We start from the raw sequence: 21757 nt of genomic DNA, 5'->3' as shown, positions 1-21757 counted from the left end.
TTTTAGGTTAAAGTTATTGGACAATAACAATTAGAACCAAAATAGTGGCAAATATTATAGCGGATGCATGCTTTCATTTCGATTAGTGTGATACTAAGCTATGTTTATTCTCATATTGGGCTAAATGTATATGGTAGCTGGATGCAGAGCATAGACAGAAAAATGAAGAATCTGAAATGGAGATGCAGAGGCTTGGGAAGGAGAAAAATAAATGGATCTATAAATCTATTGCACATGGGCAATTTAAATGGATAAGCATATGCGTTTTTGAAGTTAGGCACATGCCATTCCCATACATAGAATGTGCATCTAGAGTGTAAAGTTTTTTTGGATTTAATGAAACAAACATCTGTGTAATATTAGTCTAACTCCTTCACGACATTTACATAACTTTAACCAAACAGCATTGAATTGGGATTTGAAGACTGCATATGTGAATTGGGATTTGAAGAATGCATATGTGACTGGGGACTGATGGCTTTTTAACTGTATTACATCATTGGAAAGTGATATGTCATGATTTATCCAAGCCACCATTCCCAATATCATATCCCAATCTTTAAGCCGTTTAATATGCCTTGACTTAATCACAATGGGTTGCATCTTAACCAGGTCATTCTGAAGGGGAATAGGCGGCTATACCCTCGCCTCCAATTTTTATTCAACCATGCCCTCTTTATAGAAACACATGAAAAAATGTCTCCAGGTGCAATGCTATAAAAACTCCCTATTGGTTTCGTACCGCCCCTCGGGTTTGAATCCCTCTCTCCTTTATAATCGGTTAATAAATTCGTTGATTTTCTTTATTTTATTGGTTTTGGGCAGCTTAGTAGCGTAAAAGTAATGTATATTGGTGCGTCTATATTGCATGTCTGTTGCATCTATATTACGTGCATATCATCCGTTTATTGTGTGTGTATTGATTGTTTATTGCTTACGAAGGAAATAAACAACAATACACAGGCAACAGACAAGCAATATACACACAACAGACAAGCAATATACACGCAATAGACATGCAATATACATCAGTCCTCAATTACACCATCCATAATGAAGTCGTATTCATGAATAGGAAATTCTACTTGACAGTTGTTTTTCCTACTAAAAGAAAGAATAAGGACCGTTTCCCCCCTTAAATCTTACTTGAGTAGTACTTTTGCCTCCAATAAACATGCAATATTTGAGCAATAACATGCGATATACATGCAGTAAACAATCAATAAACCTTCAATAATCATTCCATATCGGAGCAATAACATGCGAAATACATGCAGTAAACAATTAATAAACCTTCAATAAACATGTAAACAATCAATAAACCTTCAATAAACATTCAATATCGGTTCAATAACATGCGAAATACATGCAGTTAACAATCAAAAAACCTTCAATAAACATGTAAACAATCAATAAACCTTCAATAAACATTCAATATCAGTTCAATAACATGGGAAATACATGCAGTAATCAATCAATAAACCTTCAATAAACATGTAAACAATCAATAAACCTTCAATAAACATTCAATATCGGAGCAATAACATGCGAAATACATGCAGTAAACAATCAATAAACCTTTAATAAACATTCAATATCTGACCAATAACATGCGATATACATGCAGTAAACAATCAATAAACTTTAAGTATACGCATATAAACAATCTACATACATTGAATAATTATGCAATTTTAAAAAAAATGTATTGTCTTATTATTGCATCGTATTGGCCCTATATTGTGATTTTATCGTCTTCGTATAACTTTATTTTTTTAAAGTCAGTTTTGGAAAGTTTTTGTTGGGTTTCAGATAAATAAATGCTTTTGTTTCAAACAATAATTTAAACTCAATGTCAATCCACCTATTTCAAGAACAAAAATTACAAAATGGGTTTGAAAACTCATTAGTGGTGCGTGCAACATGTCTTTTTGGGGAGAACTTTTACAATCCTTGAAACTGTGCACTTAATTGGTCATTAAAAGAACAAATAATATGACAATTGATACAAGTAATAAAACTAATATCAAGTCCTTAATGGACTTCAGCATATTCAGCACCGTAGCATCATACGTGTCATCTTCTTGTTCTGCTTCAGCGGAAGTTACATCAACCCATTCGAATCCATTGCAACTGGTGGCTCCCTAATTGCAGGCATCATATATGCAAAATAATTCTGTCAGAGTTAGACCTAGGTTTTTTTTCACCCACATACATATTCTGGAAATGAAAACTTACATAGGAGGTTAGGCACTTCCAAAATGGCTTCCCTAGATTTTAATCTGATTTTGAAACCCGAAGTACCATTGCAGCTCCACAATACTGACACCTATTTGTTTGAGCGGGAGATGAAGACGAAGACATGTTGAATCTTCTCATTTGTACCTCTTCTCACTCAGATCTTCTCACTGCAACCTCTTCGGACTCATACCTTCTCACTCATAGTTCTCAGTCATACCCCTTTCACTCATAACCCTAAACTTCTCACTCAGCTATCTTTCATCTCTTCCCAAATCGAACTATATCCTTCTTTTCTGTGTGTGAGTAGTTTGGTCTCAATCTGGACACCTGTACTGTCAGAATTGTGACACCTTTTACCTCTAAAAGCAATATAATATTTCACTACCAAATATTAATCTGAAAATTGAGGGGACACTGCTTTAAATATATTATTTTATTTATATTTCATTAGGGCAACTAGTTGGATAAGAATCCATCATCATTGGTTCCATTTTAATAACATTACTTGGGGTAGTTTGGTGTGGGAAAATGAAAAAGTATCTGATGAGACCTTCTGTGACTAGTCAATAATTCATCACAATTGTATCAATGAATGTGATGGCGGGAAAATCCTAAAAATGGCTATGCAAATAGGTTATTAATTGACTTTTTGACTGTCTGACTCTCTTTGCATTTCGATGACGTTTTCCCTTCTCTTGTCTTGAGTTTTAGAGTGTTGGGTTTAGTTTATTTAAAAAGAGTCAACTTGGAAAAACCCAAAGTGGAAACACCTTCAAAACACTACAAACAAAGGCTAAAACAAAACCAAAACCCCATATATTCTCATTTCTCCCCTCTTCCTCTCCTCAAATCGTTCCATTCCAAAATCATTTCAATGAATTCGAAACATTTCACTACACTCGGAGGAAAGAGAAGGAAGCATCTCCATTTGGATATGCCCCAAGCCTTCATCCCGGAGTTAGCTTGGTTTAAAGTGATGTTATACGTGGCAACCCAATCATCGGAAGATCTCTTCCGTATGGCATCTGTATGCCCAATGTTCCATACATTGGCAAACACTCCACAGGTGTGGAACACCATTTTAATGGCAAAGTACCCAGACCATCCTAGCTGGTACCATGCCAATCCTGCAGTCCAGTATTTCTTGCAACAATGCAGGGCTTGCGAGAACCCTGAGTCGATATTTAGAGAAGCGTTCGAAGTGTTTTTCATGCAGGGTAATGTGGAAGCGTTGTATGGGATGCACATTGCAGCCACGGCAGGCCATATAGAAGCGGCATATCTAGTTGGACTACTTGGCATGTCCGGAATTAGTCAGTCAAAAGAGGATGCATTAGAATTTTTGTGTTCTTTGAATCAACGTAACAACATTGATATGAAAGGAACCAGGGATGCTTTGAGACGAAGATTAAGCCGAGTTTTCTCTGTTGCAAAACATATCGTAGACATGTTTTACTATGGGAAGATTAAGTTCAATCATTGCAGTGCTTGTAACAACAACGAATGGTGTTTTGTTATTCAAGGCTGGCCTACTGAAGCAAAGATAAGTCCTGCCTTCTGGACTTGTTGCAATCGATGCAAATGACACCGTGAGAGTGTTTTTTGGTTCAAGGTGATGCGTGTGTATATTGTGCCAGGGAATCCATACCCTTATAATTAGTTGTAGTATGTTTTTACGGTTTTTATGCATTGTGGACTTGCTTCTCTTTAGTTCTAGGTTGGCTGGCTACATTGTACAAATGTTGTTTAAATGTTGGGTTTTAATCTATTTTGTCTGGTGTTTGTGCTGTCATAAACCATTTTATATATAAATGTATAATATATATATATATATTATATAGTGGAATGATTACTGGCATCATAGACGGCTACGAATGACATTTTACTGACACAGATATTTTGCACAACTGCAATCTTAATATTTGGTAAACGAAAAGGCATGTATGGAGTGAGTAGGTGTCTTTTCATCGATGCTTGGGAATGACATTTTCCCACTTATCATATCCAAAATGATTTGGTTACACGTTTCTTAAGCTAAACTTGAACAGTGAATGACTTTGAATAATTTTTTGCTGATGTTGTATAATGGATGGCTTGTATATTTCTATTTTATTTTTCAAAACATCCCTTAACCCTAAAAAAGAAAAAAAAAATTAACAAATTGAAGAAGAGAGAAACTGATTAGCACCAGAAATTGTTTATTCGCACGCAAAATAAAAATAAAAATAAAAATAAAAATTTGGAGTAAATATAATTAACAAATGTACAGGCTAAAAGGTAATATAATAATAATAATAATAATAGTTTAGGGTAAATAATAATAAAATACTAATGTAGCGAAACCATGAAACAGGGAATTAAGTAGGAACATGAAGTCTCAATGAGTTCGTAGCAATTTTCGCAACATTATTGTGATTTTTGTGTATTTAGTCATGAATTTTCTAAGAAAAAGTAATCAAATAAAATTTAGGGTAAAAGGCAAGGATGTGGCCATGTTGACTGACATACACTTGTGCACGTGGTGAAAGGTGACGGGCTAGGATCGCGCCAAGTGTCCTCTTGCAATTATTTTGGCTTTTTTAGTGCAAAATTTTTTGAAAAAAGGTAATAAATAGTAAAAAAAATCCTAAAAATGCCCTGAAAATTACTCCGGCCTCCTTGTGACGTTGTAAAACTAGGAGAACCTATAAATCATCCATTTCGCAATTAAAAAATCCAAATTATTTTAGATAACTCACTTTCATCTCAACCCTAAGTATATATGTTTGTTAACATTAACAAGCATAACCTACTTCAACAAGCATATCCCGATAATGTTCGGAATTATTTTTTAAAATGCATAACCATGAATCGGGGAATTAAGGGAGATGGAGTCTCAATGAGTTCGTAGCAATTTTCGGATCATTTTTCTAATTGTTGTGTATTTAGTTATGAATTTTCTAAGAAAAAATATAAAATAATAATTTAGGGTAAAAGGCAAGGATGTGGCCATGTTCACTGACATACACTTGTGCAAGTTGTGAAAGGTGATTGGCTGAGATCGCGCCAAGTGTCCTCTTGCAATTATTTTGGCTTTTTTAGTGCAAAAATCTTTGAAAAAATATAATAAATAGTAGGAAAATCCTAAAAATGCCCCGAAAATTACTCCGGCCTCCTTGTGACATTATAAAACTAGAGAAACCTATAAATCATCCATTTCGTAAAGAAAAAATTCAAATTGTTTTACATAACTCACTTTCCTCTTAACCCTAAGCATATATGTTTGTTAACTTTAACTTCAATAACCTACTTCAACAAGCATCTCCCGTTAATGTTCGAAATTATTTTTTAAAATACGTAACCACGAATCGGGGAATTCAGCAAGGGAGATGGAGTCTCAATGAGTTCGTAGCAGTTTTCTGATCATTTTTCTAATTTTTGTTTATTTAGTTATGAATTTTCTAAGAAAAAGTAATAAAATAATAATTTCGGGTAAAAGGCAAGGATGTGGCCATGTTGACTGACGTACACTTGTGCAAGTGGTGAAAGGTGATGGGCTGAGATCGTGCCAGGTGTCCTCTTGCAATTATTTTGGCTTTTTTAGTGCAAAAATCTTTGAGAAAAAGTAATAAATAGTAGGAAAATCCTAAAAATGCCCCGAAAATTATTCCGGCCTCCTTGTGACGTTATAAAATAGGGGAACCTATAAATCATCCGTTTCACAATGAAAAAATCCAAATTGTTTTACATAACTCACTTTCCTTTTAACCCTAAGTATATATGTTTGTTAACTTTAACTTCAATTACCTACTTCAACAAGCATCTCCCGTTAATGTTTGGAATTATTTTTTAAAATGCGTAACCATGAATCAGGGAATTCAGCAAGGGAGATGGAGTCTTAATGAGTTCGTAGCAATTTTCGGATCATTTTTCTAATGTTTGTGTATTTAGTTATGAATTTTCTAAGAAAAAGTAATAAAATAATAATTTATGGTAAAAGGCAAGGATGTGACCATGTTGACTGACGTACACTTGTGCAATTGGTGAAAGGTGATGGGCTGAGATCGTGCCAGGTGTCCTCTTGCAATTATTTTGGCTTTTTTAGTGCAAAAATCTTCGAAAAAAGGTAATAAATAGTAGGAAAATCCTAAAAATGCCATGAAAATTACTCCGGCCTCCTTATGACGTTATAAAACTATGGGAACCTATAAATCATTCGTTTCACAATGAAAAAAATCCAAATTGTTTTACATAACTCACTTTCCTTTTAACCCTAAGTATATTGTTTGTTAACTTTATATTCAATTACTTACTTCAACAAGCATCTCCCGTTAATGTTCGGAATTATTTTTTAAAATACATAACCATGAATCGGGGAATTCAACAAGGGAGATGGAGTCTCAATGAGTTCGTAGCAATTTTTGGATCATTTTTCTAATTTTTGTGTATTTAATTATGAATTTTCTAAGAAAAAGTAATAAAATAATAATTTATGGTAAAAGGCAAGGATGTGGCCATGTTGACTGACGTACACTTGTGCAAGTGGTGAAAGGTGACGGGCTGAGATCGTGCCAGGTGTCCTCTTACAATTATTTTGACATTTTTAGTGCAAAAATCTTTGAAAAAATGTAATAAATAGTAGGAAAATCCTAAAAATGCCCCGAAAATTACTCCGGCCTCCTTGTGATGTTATAAAACTAGGGGAACCTATAAATCATCCATTTCGCAATGAAAAAATCCAAATTATTTTTACATGACTCACTTTGCTCTTAACCCTAAGTATATACTTTTGTTCACTTTAACAAGTATATTTCCTTAATATTCATTATATAATTTGTAATACACGAATTAGTTTCCTTTCATATATAAGGATGTAAAATTATCTGTTTTGTTGTAATAATGTACATATATAATAATTGCACATGCTTTGAAGCCATCATTGCAATTGCGCCTAGGGCTTTGAACACGTCAGAGGTATTCAATAAGTTGTCCATATGCAACTGCGCCTAGGGTTTTGAATAAGTTGTCCATATGCAACTGCGCCTAGGGTTTTGAACATGTCAGAGGTATTCAATAAGTTGTCTATATGACGCCGCATTGGGAATCAATAATATATTTTCTCTCATGTCCAATCACATAAAATAATGCCATACTTTTTCTAAAAAACCTCACACCAGTCAAGCAATTTTAAAATATTAATGAATATTTGTCCTAGTCTATATGAGTGATTAGACATTCACTCTGCATTTTTTTCACAGTATATGTTAAATTTGAGAGGGATTCTACAAACATATAATATAAAGAAAGAAAGCAATAGTAGGAGATGAACCAGTACAAAAAACAATATATAAGTGGTACATAATAATGCCATAACCTTGTCACAAACGCACTCACAAATGCTTTTCCATAAACCTTGCCCTAACATATAATAAATAAAGACAACATTGCATATGATGCAACCATGTCCAAATCTGATACGTGATAAATAAAAAATGGACATGGCAGCAACATATGACTGAAGTAGATGGGCACTTTGCATCTCATGTTATCGTAATTAAAGACATCAAAATATTAAGGTTGAAATCTTCCATAGTAGTAAGCATCAAAATAGGTTTGAAGCAGAGTTTAACAAAAATTCCAATTCCACTTATTTACCTCTGCTCAAACACGAGAACCAAAATGGTTACTTCCCTTTCTGAGTATATTTGTTAACGTCAGAAACGATAATAGATGACCAATCAAACCTGGGTACAACAAGTTTTGCATAGGATCGGAAGTAGTCGAATCCAGCTTGCATCACACGCTTCTTTGACTCCACTGCATTAGATGAGTTCTTGTATTTTTGAACTGCTACACTCCGAATTCGTTTGTGTCTACGCTTCATGCGCTGCAACTTCGTCCTATCCAGATTGGCCTGCCTTTTGTCATCTTTAATTTGGCATTCAACAAATTCCAAACGTGCCCTTGCCCTTTGGATTTCATCACCAAGTTGAAGATGCCTCTCCTTCCAAAAAGCAAGAACTCTTTCAGACTCAAAACTTCCAACAAAATGGTCATTCTGTCTAGGAATGTGACATTGCTTGTCTGGTGACTACTTGCGTTTCGAAGGCGGTCTTTGTTTGGAGAGGTGGTTATTATGCTCACATCAAACTTGGTTAGTAAATCCATTCTATGGGGGAAGAGAGTTTATGTGGAGGAGAGAGTTTCAATAGATGGAGACAGATTCAGTGGAAGAGTGAGTTTTTTGTGGAGGGAGAATTTCTATGAAGGGGGTGATAGTAATACCAATAAAAGGGTTCCCGCCAAAAAAACATTTGGTTGACAATGTATAAATTAATTTTTGGTTTGATACAATCTAAGTTTAATCCTAACTAGTTTGGTTAGTTTGGTTGGGTTCACTAACTAGATGTCACTTCCATTGAGTTTCTTTCAACCACTAACAGTGGTGTAAGGAGAGTGTGAGGTTGAAATGCTTGAAAAGCAAAACCTGACACCTCTTTTTTTAAAATTGAAAGAAAGTACATATGTTGACTACACACAAGCTTTGGTATGTTGTAGGGGTGGGCACTCAAACCTGCGAAACGGAAATCCAAGCCGAACCAAACCAGGAAAAAAACCGAGTTGACCAAAAAGTCAAAAACCGGTCAAAAATCGAACTGGACCGATTTGGACCGATTTCGGATCCGGTTCCATGTCTTCAAAAACCGAACCGGGCCGAACCGAACCGGTGAAACTAAAAATATATATAATTTCAATATATATTTATATTTAATGCTATATTTTTAATTTCACTATAAGAAACCTAATATTTATCCAAGTTCAATGTCAAAATATCTCTCTTTTCTCACTTTAATATTTATTTTTTATATGAAATTGAATAATTTGTTAATTTTCAAGTAAAAAAATAATATTTCAGTTGAGAATTGTATTAAAAAATAATTTAAAAAAATAATTTTTATAATCCGGTTCAACCGAACCGAAACCGAAACTGGACTGAAACCGGTTCAAACCGAACTGAACAGTTTTTGAAATTTTTTTATTAAAACCGAACCAAACCAAACCGGATGAATAGTACCGGATCGGTTCTAATTTGAGGTAAAAACCGATCCAAACCGAATCGTGCCCACCCCTAGTATGTTGGTCTATAAAGCTATGTTCCCTTTCTCAAACGAAATTGCATATGCAATCCTCATCCTCCCAAAACAAATAGGATTATTCAAGCATGTCAACCTCTTCAAGCGCCAACAACACAATCGAAGATGAAAAATTGGAGTCGCAGGTTCCATTTTCACGTTGTACTCGCCGACCCCTTTCATTTTCAACATCATTTGGGAGTGAGGAAGACTCCGATGATCCATTAGAGGCAATACATGCAGTCAGTAGCAAGCTAGATTATAATTCCAGACTGATCAATTCATGGCACGAGAAATGTGTTGAAGACGAGGCCATTTTAGCTGATCTTAACATTAGAGTGAACAAAGTGTTCTCCCAAAAGAACAAGTACTTGAAGCTGAGTCATAAAAGGAAGCTGAAAGCTGAGGAGTTGGATACAGTAATGAATGATGAAATTAAATGTTGTTTAATGAACCATATGTGATGCGAAGAGCACCACAGTGAATTGGAGTTGGCATTCAACGAAGGATTCGAAAAATTCCGAGCATTTGCGGCAACTACTCATACAAGTTATAATTGGGACTATGTGTCCCTTGATGTTGTGAGAGAGATACTAGATGAGGGTGGTGACATGAATGAGCATAAGCACGTCAAAGCTTCTCTGAAGAAGCCGACCGATATGACTAAGTGATTGCAGCTACCATTGTTCAGTTGGTTGGGGGTGATTGTGGTATTGCACAAATTAGAAGTATATTCCCTTAATGTCATTATCTAATTTAAAATAACACAAATATCAGTTTCATTTGCTTCATATAAAATTATTGGGACTATGTATTGCAAGTTGTCATGTGTTCCTTTTGTCTAAGATTATATTTTGCAAATATCGAAATATTATTCAATAAGTAGTCAATATCACAGAACGTTGAGAATCAGTAAAGCCCCATTATCATGTATGTTCACATTAAAGAGCTGGCGTACTTTTTCTAAAAAAATTGACACGTGAGTCAAAAGTAACATAACATGTGCTATACATTGTTTAGTAAATGGTTTATGGTTTATTTATATATAATAAAATTCTAAATATTGCTGAATATTTATTTCGTCTATATCACTGGGGACATGAATGACCATAAGCACGTGAGACCTACTAAGAATAAGCTGACCAATACGACCGAGTGATTGTGGCTACCGTTGTTCAGTTGGTTGGGGAGATCGTGGTATTGCTAAGAGGGAGCACAAAAAATGCTTTGCAATCAAATTTTATTTTGTGTGTGGAATTATGAGTAGTTCAAATGTTAGTGTACCCTTTAATATTCTCCAACCGTTCGAAATATGATTAGCTGCAATGTACTTTTTTACACTCTACTTTCTAATCACTCTGTTCCAACAAAGTGCTTCAAGTATCCTTTAGTTACAAATGTTTACAAAATCGTGCACCTAATAACCAGTTGAGCTCATATCTTAATAACCAGTAAAACACTAGAACATAACATTCCGAAAAAGTGGGTGCTACTGAAAATGATGAGTGCTGCTGGAAATCATTACTGGTAATGGAAACAACAACTGGCTGCTGGAAATGCTGCATTAGCCTGTGATATAATCGATGAATCTCTGTTAAAACATAATTCACCATAAACTACCCATTTTAAATGGTAAAAGTCATTGCTTCTTCACATAACTCAAAATTTGATACTTTATCAAATGTCTATGAAAATTTCTAAATAGGGAAAAGACGTAAAATTAACATGTGTTCAAATTTCATGCAAGAATGAAACCAAGCAAATTTTCATTTCAATTATCAGTGGACATAGTAAGAGCTCATCGGTGGACATGAACAAAAAAATAATAATAATAAAACTGAAGCTAGAAAACTTTACCTGATCATTAGTCTTCATAACAATTAGGCTTCGTCTAATAGAAACATAAATCATTCAGTTGGTCCGTGCATCCTATCAAATTCGTTGAATAATGGGTCACTACGATCTATTAGAGTTGATTCGTCGTTGTTCAGCGGTGATGTTCAGTTGGTCCGTGCATCCTATCAAATTCGTTGAATAATGGGTCACTACGATCTATTAGAGTTGATTCGTCGTTGTTCAGCGGTGATGTCCTTCATAAACATCAAACACAAGCACATAAAAAATTTACCTATTCAAATTTTAGGTGTTATTATAAATAGTGGAGCAATACCTTGGAGAGATCTCAGCCCTATGTTTTCTGCTACAGCTTTCATTCTTTCTCGAAATCTTCAACTTCAACACATCTGAGCATGCATTTCTCGAGTTTGTTGGAAGATGATAAGGTCATTCTACCATAAAAGAGCATGCAATGCGCTTTAGTTTTCTTCCGTTGTAAATTTAAATAGAATGTAAAATTGTTATTCCCTAAGAATTAACAAGTGAATCTTACACAGAGAGTCTAGAGATACAACAAAGAAAAAAAAATTCTAACTCCAAAGTGTCTTCTAATTTGTTTAAGTGAAGGCATAACAAGATTTCATGGTAACAAGGAGGGGAAGGGTCATAACAATCTATAAAAACAGAACATGGAAATAATGGAAACATGAGCAGCTCATCCCATAGCTTAGACAACCTCAGAAGATTTCATATTGAACTTCAATGAGCGTTTGCTTGCCAAAATTCTTGAAATGTATGGAAACATTGAATATATGTAACATTCAACGAATATGCTATAATGTGTATAGACAAAGCTTTTGTTGGAAACAACAATCAGTATTGTTTGTGCAAATAATCTCACGGGAGAATATTCGCCAAAGATTCCTTCGTCTTCTCTGCTTCTCTCTTTCTCCCTGCAAAACAGATCGGAGTAAAAGGACCACACCCGGGGGGTGTTGGCCAAAGGCCCTCCGATGCCTAAGTTAGGTAGGGTATTTCAAGGAAAACCGGGTGGCCGGAGCCGTGTGTGGTGGCCGGAGCCTTGTGTGAGAGAGAGAAAGAGAGGAAGTGGCTAGGGTTCTTGAGAAATAATTTCTGCAGAGTTTTAGTAGGAATTTAGACGTACCTCATCCTTGTGTGTAACCAGGTATTTATAGTGGCCTTTGGAGAGGTAGGTGGGGTTGGTGTAGTTGGTGTGGTTGGTGGGGTTGGTGCATTTAGGAATTATGGATGAACCGAATCCCTAATTAAATTGGGGATCAAGTAACCCCCAATTTGATTAGGTAATTCCCAATTAGGTTAGGTAACTCCTAATTAGGTCAAATAATTCCCAAATTGATTGGCCTAATTAATTGACCTAGGGTTTTGGTTTAATTAGGTTCCCACAAGTATCAAACTGGCTGTCCTTGAAGGATTCATAGATAAAGCTATAATCTTTCAATGCAGGACAAGAGGAAATTGAACTTCAACAATACAAGCTTTAACAGGTTTAAGTACACAATCCATGGCTGTCTCTGAAGGATTCATAGACAAAGGCCAACAAACTGGCTGCATATGGCATTACATAGAAAGTAACTTTCAACAACTTCATCATCATCCGATAAAGTTTTCTTGCAAGAAAACCAAACAAGGACGTGCCTCCCAGGGTTTAACATCAGTTTATCTTGTTTGAGATGAAGAATTCTTCATCAACACAAAGAGAGCTTTTCCAAGGCCGCCCCTCCAAACACAAATGAACTATCTGCAGGACAAGATAGCTCTGATAAATTCTAATATTTCAGAATCTAGGAAATTGGGAGCATTATCAGAAAGATTAAGATGGATGGTTCCAAGCAACGGTCTAGTGCTAAGAATATAAACAAAGGTGCAAACTTACTTTTCTTTTGTGAGAGAGTGGAGCAGAGATCTCAGCCCTATGTTTTCTGCTACAGCTTTCATTCCTTCTCGAAATCTTCAACTTCAACTCACCAGAGCATGCATTTCTTGAGTTTGTTGGAAGATGACAAGGTCATTCTACCTTAAAAGAGCATGCAATAGGCTTTAGTTTTCTTCCATTAGCAGCAGTTACCTTGAAATCTCAAAATACACAATGCATGCCAAATTGGGTCAAGTTGGGGTAGTTCCCATTGGGAATCTTATGCAAAGAGTCTAGAGATACAACAAAGAAAACAATTCTAATGAAATGGAACTGTAGTTCGGAAGTGAAAGGCACAGAAAAGGATCAACAGAATTTTACCTTCATGTGTTTTTGTTCCTCGTCGGATTTTGAAAAGCCAAGTCTAATAGCTATACAATGAGGATTTCAACTCGATTGCACAATGAGGATTTCAACTCGATTGCTTTCCATTTTCATGCATATCTCAGCTCAATAAGATACTCTGAAGTTCAAGACATTAAGAATTGGATCGTTAGATTCATCTTAGGATATGAACAAACTCATGTAGTTAACCCCAACTCATGTAGCTTCGGAAAACTAATTTCCAACCAACAAGTATGTGTATACATTTTCATCCATCTCAAATTAAATTCATAAATGACGTTTTCAAGTTATTACCTACAGAAAGGAATTTTATGATGAAAGATTACCTAATAATAAATGACGTCTTCACCACATTGTCCAAATGCTGGTCTGTTGCTAGATCACCACCTGGAGAAGATTTCCTTCCCCTTTGTTTGCCACAATTTGTTTGTAGAAAAACAAAAATCTATATACAACAGTAAACTCTCCTCGGGCAGTGACATGAAAGAAACCTGCAAATGAGAACTGTTTATCGTGCAGAGTGACTAATAATTCAGCATTTGAGACTAGACAGACATAAGTTGTGATCAGCATGCTCTTGGATACCGATAAGGACCAGCCCCAGTGAGAAACAAAGTGACAGAATTATCAGAATTTATCAAGTTTAATACCAATAAAATCTAATTTGCAATTCAAGGCAAGATTCTTTTTTACAGAAAAAGAAAATGCTAATGAACTATTGCTGTTGTTCCATTTTGAGCAAGTAATGTTTTAGAGTCCTTCAGAAGTTAAAGGCGCAGAGAAAGAACACAGACAAGCCTTACCTTCAATTGTTCCAGATCAAATTTTGAAAAGCCTGCTTCTTCTAATAGCTTTTTAATATGGACGTTTACTTGAGTGCTTTTACTTCCCATGCATACCTCAGCTCAACAAGATGCTCCTAAATCCAAAGGAGAAATTAATTCTACTGGCTTTAATTAAATCTAATTATTGCAGCTTCATAAAAATAAATCTAATTATTCTCATACCTTTACTCAGAAAACAAAGAGTCTTGTGGCAGGAATTGGAGACTCAGACAGCCATAAATATGTATCTGTTGAAGAGAAGTGAGTTCAAGGGACCTTGTGAATTCTCAAATACAAGGAACAGAGGTTGGGGGAGAGTGGGGCAATACCTTGGAGAGATCTCAGCCCTATGTTTTCTGCTACAGATTTCATTCTTTCTCTAAATCTTCAACTTCAACTCATCATAGCATGCAGTGTTCTTGAGTTTGTTGGAAGATGATAGGGTCGTTCTTCCTCTTAGCTTCAGACACTTGTCTAAAGTCATCTCCTTGAGATGAGGAAAGTCTGGACACTGGCCTTCTGGTCTTCATTCCTCCCCACTATGGCAAATGAGTAAATCAGATGAGAAGGCATCGAATAATTGCAGAAAGCAAACCTTACGGAAGTGAAAGGCACAGAAAAGGATCAACAGAATTTTACCTTCATTCATGTGTTTTCTCATACTTTTGTTCCTCATCAGATTTTGAAAAGCCAGTGAGGATTTCAACTAGATTGCTTTCCATTTTCATGCATATCTCAGCTCAACAAGATACTCCTAAGTTCATGACATTAAGAATTGGATCGTTAGATTCGTCTTAGAATATGAACAAACTAATTTCTCTAGTTAACCCCAACTCGTGTACCTTCTGAAAACTAATTTCCAACCAACAAGTATGTACAAGAAAATAGAGATGAAAGAGACTAATTGATACGCTAAAAACTTAAAGGGGACGACACTGAAAGATACATATTCAATTATCAAATGTTATAATCAATGGCACGGCAAATAGGTAGATTTATATGAATCCAATTTGTGCTTTGTTTTGAATTTGAATCATAAACATCTAGTTGTGTAATACTTTCTTAACATACCTGAAAAGTTTTTGAATTGGAAATGGCACCGTATCAAATAGGAGCACGAACAGGAACTTTGTCTCTAGTAATGAGAACAGACCTGGGCATCCATCATATATTTCTAATTCAAGACATTATTCCATGTAGTATGGCCCTTTCATCGTGTAGAACCCCACACCTGGACGACAAGCTAAGTCTTTCAAGCAAGTAAGATGAGAAGGCAAGCTTCCTCTTAGCTTCAGACTCTTGTCTAAAGTCAGGTCCTTGAGATGAGGAAAATCTGGACACCGGCCTTCTGGTCTTCATTCCTCCCACTCTGGCAAATGAGTAAATCAGATGAGAAGGCACGGATGTTATCTATTACAACAATGGGGAAGCAAAATAAATCAGGGAGAGTGCAGACCAATTGTTTGTTTATTGCCCAGTATCTCAAATTTGTGGTACGTATTACTCAAGGAAGGCTGGAGTGAGTTGGCTAACATCAGAAGGGAAGGAAACTCATAAAGGACTTTTATGATGAAAGATTACCTAATCATGAATGGACAGTGATGCTTGTTATGTTAGATTGAGATCCGTTTACCGCATTGTCCAAATGCTGGTCTCTTGCTAGAGCTCCGCCTTGAGAACATTTCCTTCCCCTTCTTTGCTGCAATTTTTTTGTAGAAAAACAAAAATCCATATACAATGGAAAACTCTCCTCGGGCATGGTTGCCTACACAAGTTGCTTTGACCTCCAAACATGGGAAAGTTTCTCAAGTCTGCAAGTACACATCTAACATTTCAAGTCTCATCAAATAGAACTTTGTAGCTGAAGGAATGATTTGTGGGCCGGAAAAATAAAAATCATTTGCAGATAAGATATTATATGCATATCTACACAATCATATAGATAAAGCTACTAGGTAATGAAGCAGCAGCTGGACCAGGGAGACAGGGAAAAGGAAAGTTGCCTCCTTTGAACCATGCGACTAGTGTTACTTCCTCCATTAATTTTTGGAAAAGAATGGGATGAATGAACACTTTTCGAAAATTGTATGAAAGAAGATGGCATATATAGATTTTTATACTATTTGAATAAATTTCCTATGTCAATCTTTTCAGTTGAACAAAACCATTTGGTAATGTTTGTGCATGGCAGTATGCCAGTATGTAAGATAATACAATAACCGCTGGTAATAAATTGTTTTTGTTACTCCTGATTTTTACATTTAGAAAGTACAACAAATAGAAGAACAATCTTACAAACGTCAAAAGCACGTCTTAGAGGTTGTGCAAAGGAGGTACATGCAAATTGATAAGACACATGCTTTCATTAGAAGGAAAAAAAAAAAAACATTACAAAACAGGGGACAAGTTAACACAACCTCAAAACAGATTGAGTTTTTGTGTGTTCTCTGGAAAATGATTCTGGTCAAAAAATAGCATGAGATGAGATGAAAAGCTGCAGTGACAATGTAATTCACAAAAATCTGGGAATGCATGCAATTAGAAATGAGATGAAATACTAATGGAGAACAAAAAAATGAAACAAAATTGAGCTTGAAATGTTTCCTAGCTCAAATAGATGGAAAATTTGGGGCAATTCAACAAATTTGTGGACATAAAAATAGTTTAAAATGTGTATTTCAGTTTATTTGGATGGTGAATTTCAGTTTTGGTATTGAATTAGAAGAAAACCAGTTAAAGCGGTTATTTGAAGTACGTAACTGACCTGAGTTTGTTTGTCTGTATGTGAGAGAGAGGTCATATCATGATATGATCACTTCATCATTTATCCGGATGCATGGAATGTGAGATATGCTGGCCCAATGATCCTGTCCCGTCTTATTCTGATAACTTTTCTCCAGGCCAGAACAATTTTGGATATCCAGATAAGAAAGAGATGGCGGCAGACCTTCTTCTGGCAGGGATTGGAGACTCGGACAACTGAAAATATATAGCGTTTGAAGAGAAGTGAGGTGTTGAAGTGCCTCTCCTGGCAGGAATTCCAGACTGTCACACCCAGCAATAAATAGTTCTCGAAGAGAAGTAAGGTGTGCAAGTCCCTTTCCATCCAAAGATGTCAGAGTTGAAAGTCACAATTCCTAATAATAAGTGTTGTCAATTTGGGAAAAATGCCCAAGGGGAAGGACCTCATTGAATCACAGCTATTCTCTAAACTCAAATAGCGGAGCGATGTTAATTGGGCCAACATCTCATGAGGTAGGAATTCTAATCTCCAACAACTGTTAATCTTAAGTGAGGTCAACGAAGTGGGTAGGCCATCTTCAGGGAACGACAATAGCGTTGGACAACGCCAGAGAGTCAAACTTTGAAGACGATTGATGTTGGGCAAGCACTGTATGTCATTACAACGTCCAACATAAAGTAGGGACAGGAGCTTTGTCTCTAGTAATGATAACAGACCTGTTTGGCATCCATCTTCTATTTCCAATTCTTCAAGACAATTGTAGTTGAGACTAGTACTAGTACTAGTAGTAGCAGTGACCCTTTGATCATGTAAAACCCTACACCCTTTCACGCTAAGCTTCTTCAAGCAAGGCAGATCACAAGGCAAGCTTCCTCTCAACTTTGGACACCTACTTAGAATCAACCTCCGCAGACGAGGAAAGTTTGGACCTTCACTTCCACTTGGTACCCATTCCTCCCACTCTGCCATCTCCCTAAACTCCAGCATCTCCAGCGATTGAAATGGCTGAAATGGCTGACCATAGAACTCAGGACCTAACGTCCTAAGAAATTCCATCCTACATATGTTGAGCTCCTTAAGAGAAGGTAGCTGTCCAAGCGGTGGCAACTCGAAACAATAACGACAACCTTCGAGGCGCAAAACTTTTATTTTATTGAGGGCAGAGTCTCCCAACCAGTTTGGGAAGCTGGTCCCACCATAACGTTTGATGGTCAATTTCTCCAAATTCATGCCAGGTTGGAGCTTGTCAAGTACATCTCTCACCTTTTCAGAATGATCGGCATCTTTGGAGCCCCATGCCAACTCTAAATCCTTGAGATCTTGTTTGTTCTTCAAATTAGCTTGCAAGGCATCACTACCATCAACCACGTTATCAAGCTTCAAATTTGAAAGTTTTCCTCCAAGATGGGACAACTCCCCCAATTCGCCAATAGTCGATCCAGTAGATTTCCCCACAACAAAAGTAGTCAATGTTCTCAAACTTTTTAGTCTACTCATTTTCACCAGCATCTCTTCAATTTGAGTTCCACTACAATCAAGATGCCTCAAGTTAATCAATTTTCTCATGTCTGCAGGCAATTCAAAAAGAGACTCACAACCTACCAATAGTAATGTTTGTAGACTATAGAGAGTGCAAATTGTGGCAGGCAACCTTTTGATTGCAGTATTAGAGAGATCCAAGTGGCGCAAATGAATGAGATTACCAATAGAATTGGGTAACTCAACAATATTACCATAGTTTGACAATTTTAGCACCCGTAAACATGTTAAATTTGGCAATAACTCATGTAAGACCTTTTTACTTATATAATCTGTACCCCTTTCTCTTCCAAGAGGTAGGAAGGTTCGCAAATGCTTAACCTCATATAATGGCTCAAATTTCACAGCACAGTCAAATTGTCCACTAGCATACGACAAATGCCGAACTCTTTTCAAAACTTCATGTGATTCGCCCCCTTCCCATCTCAAACAGGATTCCTTTGACAGAGACATAGCTAAGTCATTGATGAGATCATGCATTGTGAAATGTGATTTAAAAGTTCTTGATCTTTGAAAAAATGATTGTGACAATAAGTCATCAAAATATTTCTTAGTGAGCTCTTCCATTCTTTTCTCACTCTCAGCTTGTGGAATTAAACTTTCTGCCACCCATAGTAGAACTATATCTTCCTTTTGGAATTCATAGCCCTTCGGAAAAATTGAGCAATAAGCAAAACATTGTTTTAAATGAGTTGGGAGATAATGGTAACTCAATCTTAGAGCTGGCATTGTATTACATTTTTCAGGAGGCAGCTCCCAAATATTGCTATTTAGTATGCTATTCCATTCCTCATAATTTGTGTCGAAACGTAAGAGGCCTCCAAGTGTCTCCGCAGCTAATGGTAAACCGTTGCACTTAGAAGCAATTTTCTTACCAACTTCTTCCAGCTCTAGATGTGCACTTGAGTTTCCATTTTCGAAGGCGTGTTTTGAAAGTAACAACCAGCAATCCTCATCAGACAACTGTTCCAAATAGTGAATTGGAACGGTGCGCACGAGAGATGCAACACTTTTGTTCCGTGTTGTCACAATAACCCTACTTCCCCTTGCTCCGGATGCAAAAGGACGTTGTAGGAGACTCAAATCACCATAGTTCTCATTCCAAAGGTCATCCAACACAAATAAAAATTTCTTGCCCTTTATTTGTTGTCCTAGCTCAACTTGAAGACAACTCAGGTCTTTATTATCATAAGCTTTTGAACTGACTGACTCAAGTAGGGTTTTAGTTACCCTAGTAACATCGAAATCTTCCGAAACATAAGCCCAAGTTCTAAGATTAAAATGCTCTTTCACTTTGTCATCATTATAAAGGAGCTGAGCGAGGGTTGTCTTGCCAACCCCGCCCATTCCCACTATGGTGATGACAGATACATCCTTGTTGCTTGCTTCATCAGATAACAACAGGTTCATCAGCTTTTCTTTATCTCCATCCCTACCGTACACACAAGATTCATCCACCAAGGAAGTTGTTGGAGTTCTTCGAGAAATCTTCCCCCCAACAACACCTTCTCTCAGGCCAAGCACATCCTTTTGTTTTGCAAGGTGTTCTAATCTATCAAACAACTCTTTGATCCTACCATTCATGCCTTGATAAAAAGGATTAAGAGAAGTAGAGAGGAAGTTCAACACCTGAGTTTTGACATCAGCTTCCACCTTGCATCGCAGAACTTCAGCATTGATCTCATCCAGAAGGTCATCCGCATCAAAGACCGCATCTTGAAGCTCATCAAGCCACTCTTTGACGTAAATGTTCGTGAACTGCTTCTCCTCCGCGTCATTAAGCACTGCATTGAGGCTCAATAGCGTTATCTTCAGTTTCTTTACAAGCGACTCGTCCAGTTTCTTTCCCCGGAACAAATCCCTGAACTCACGAGAACTAATCTTCTCGCACAGCACCTCTACGGAAGCAGAGAGAAAAGCCTCTCCAACCAAAGCCATGTTTTGATTCTTTGCAAAGGAGTTGGACTTGAGTTGAGATTTGAGGCAAGTTTTGCAGCAAAGGATTTGGCTGTTGAGAAGTTGAGTTAAGATTTATGTTGCTCTCAGTATCATTGACCTGGAGTCTTCGAGTGAGAATATTATTGCAAAAAGACAAGCGAGTGCGTTTGTATCGTGGGGAACCCACACGGTTAGACTCATCATAAAGTTGTCGTCCATTAAGTTTGATAGGATATAAAGGCACTTGTACCTATTATAAGATTGCTTAGTCGTGATTTGTTGAGTTAGTTAGATTGCTTAGTCGAGAAGATTACAATGTAACAATACATAAGAATCGTATAAGCTGGTAATTGTTATAAAAATAACCTGGAATATGTACGAATATTTAGCTGCACGTAAAGTAGATGAGACACAGCATTTAACGAGGTTCGGCTATGCCTACGTCCTCGGAGAGCAGCAGCAGTAACTTTTCACTATATAAAATAATATGGCTACAACTTTAGTGTTTACAACATGTGTGGCTCACTGAATTTTCTCTCTGCTCTCTCTCTTCACTCATTCACCCTCTTTCTTCCTTCTCTTCCTCTTGTCTCTTTCCCCTTCACTTTTTCCTCTTCTTTGTTTCTTTCCGTTTCCCTTTCTCTTCTTTTCTCTTTTCCCTTATTTCTTTCCTCTTTTCTCTTCTCTCTTTCCTCTCTTCTTTCTTTCCTCTTCTTTGTTTCTTTCCTCTTCTTTTTCCGTTTCTCCCTTTCTCTTCTTTTCTTCTCATTCCTTTCACTTTGCAGGTTGCCTATTTATAGGCATTGATAAATGGCACCCGTGATGTTTCTATCCAATCATCTTCACTATTCACTATTCACCGGTGAATAAACTCATGCACCAAAGTCTACAAATAAATAGTAAGTGGGCTCCACTACTTTATATTTTACAACACTCCCCCTTGGAGACCACAAATAATATGTCAGTTGCTTCATCAGACTTTGCTTGGAGAAAACCTAGTAAGGTAGAGAACTGATGGAAGGAAGAAAGAAGAGTACAATAATCTGTATAGCATACTTCTGGATGCTCCCCCTGATTAATATCTCCCCCTGATGTCTTCATAACTATCTTTTGGAGTGAGAATCTTTCGGAGTGAGTGAATGATGTAGCCACCAACAATTCATATAGTAAATATATTTCCAGTGAGCTATCTCTATGTAAATCATAGAAATTTTCAGAGTCCGCA

General features: G+C 36.6%; 2 protein-coding genes across 11 annotated transcripts in view; one reads left to right on the top strand and one right to left on the bottom strand.

The window, feature by feature from the left end:
- LOC18785505 (putative disease resistance RPP13-like protein 1) overlaps positions 1 to 20633 on the bottom strand; it is a 90276-nt gene extending 69643 nt beyond the window's left edge. For 2 of the 10 annotated variants that reach the window (XM_020556359.1, XM_020556367.1), the window contains exons 1-8: positions 17077 to 20633; positions 15894 to 16123; positions 15384 to 15681; positions 14952 to 15066; positions 14642 to 14851; positions 13815 to 13979; positions 13465 to 13606; positions 13105 to 13245 (exon numbers count right to left, since the gene is read on the bottom strand). In XM_020556359.1, the coding sequence (XP_020411948.1) occupies positions 17428 to 20532 (3105 nt within the window). In that variant the 5' untranslated portion in view covers positions 20533 to 20633 and the 3' untranslated portion in view covers positions 13105 to 13245; positions 13465 to 13606; positions 13815 to 13979; ... (3 more) ...; positions 15894 to 16123; positions 17077 to 17427. Of the gene's footprint in view, positions 1 to 11523; positions 11642 to 12615; positions 12988 to 13104; positions 13297 to 13464; positions 13607 to 13814; positions 13980 to 14291; positions 14408 to 14495; positions 14561 to 14641; positions 14852 to 14951; positions 15067 to 15383; positions 15723 to 15893; positions 16124 to 17076 lie in introns of those variants that run through there. The other 8 variants (XM_020556363.1, XM_020556360.1, XM_020556364.1 and 5 more) reach the window with 8 other exon arrangements.
- Positions 3176 to 3826, top strand: LOC109947240. Its single transcript, XM_020557157.1, has one exon. It carries the CDS (start codon positions 3176 to 3178, stop codon positions 3824 to 3826), a length of 651 nt encoding a protein of 216 aa, XP_020412746.1.

This window comes from Prunus persica, chromosome G2 (genome assembly GCF_000346465.2).
Source record: "Prunus persica cultivar Lovell chromosome G2, Prunus_persica_NCBIv2, whole genome shotgun sequence".
Lineage (NCBI taxonomy): Eukaryota > Viridiplantae > Streptophyta > Magnoliopsida > Rosales > Rosaceae > Prunus > Prunus persica.
Note: the sequence above shows the minus strand (reverse complement) of the source record. Positions and strands in the feature narration are given on the sequence as shown.

Excerpts from the sequence above, each read along its gene's own strand:
- LOC109947240 (XM_020557157.1), top strand. The coding sequence starts at position 3,176 with ATGCCCCAAGCCTTCATCCCGGAGTTAGCTTGGTTTAAAGTGATGTTA.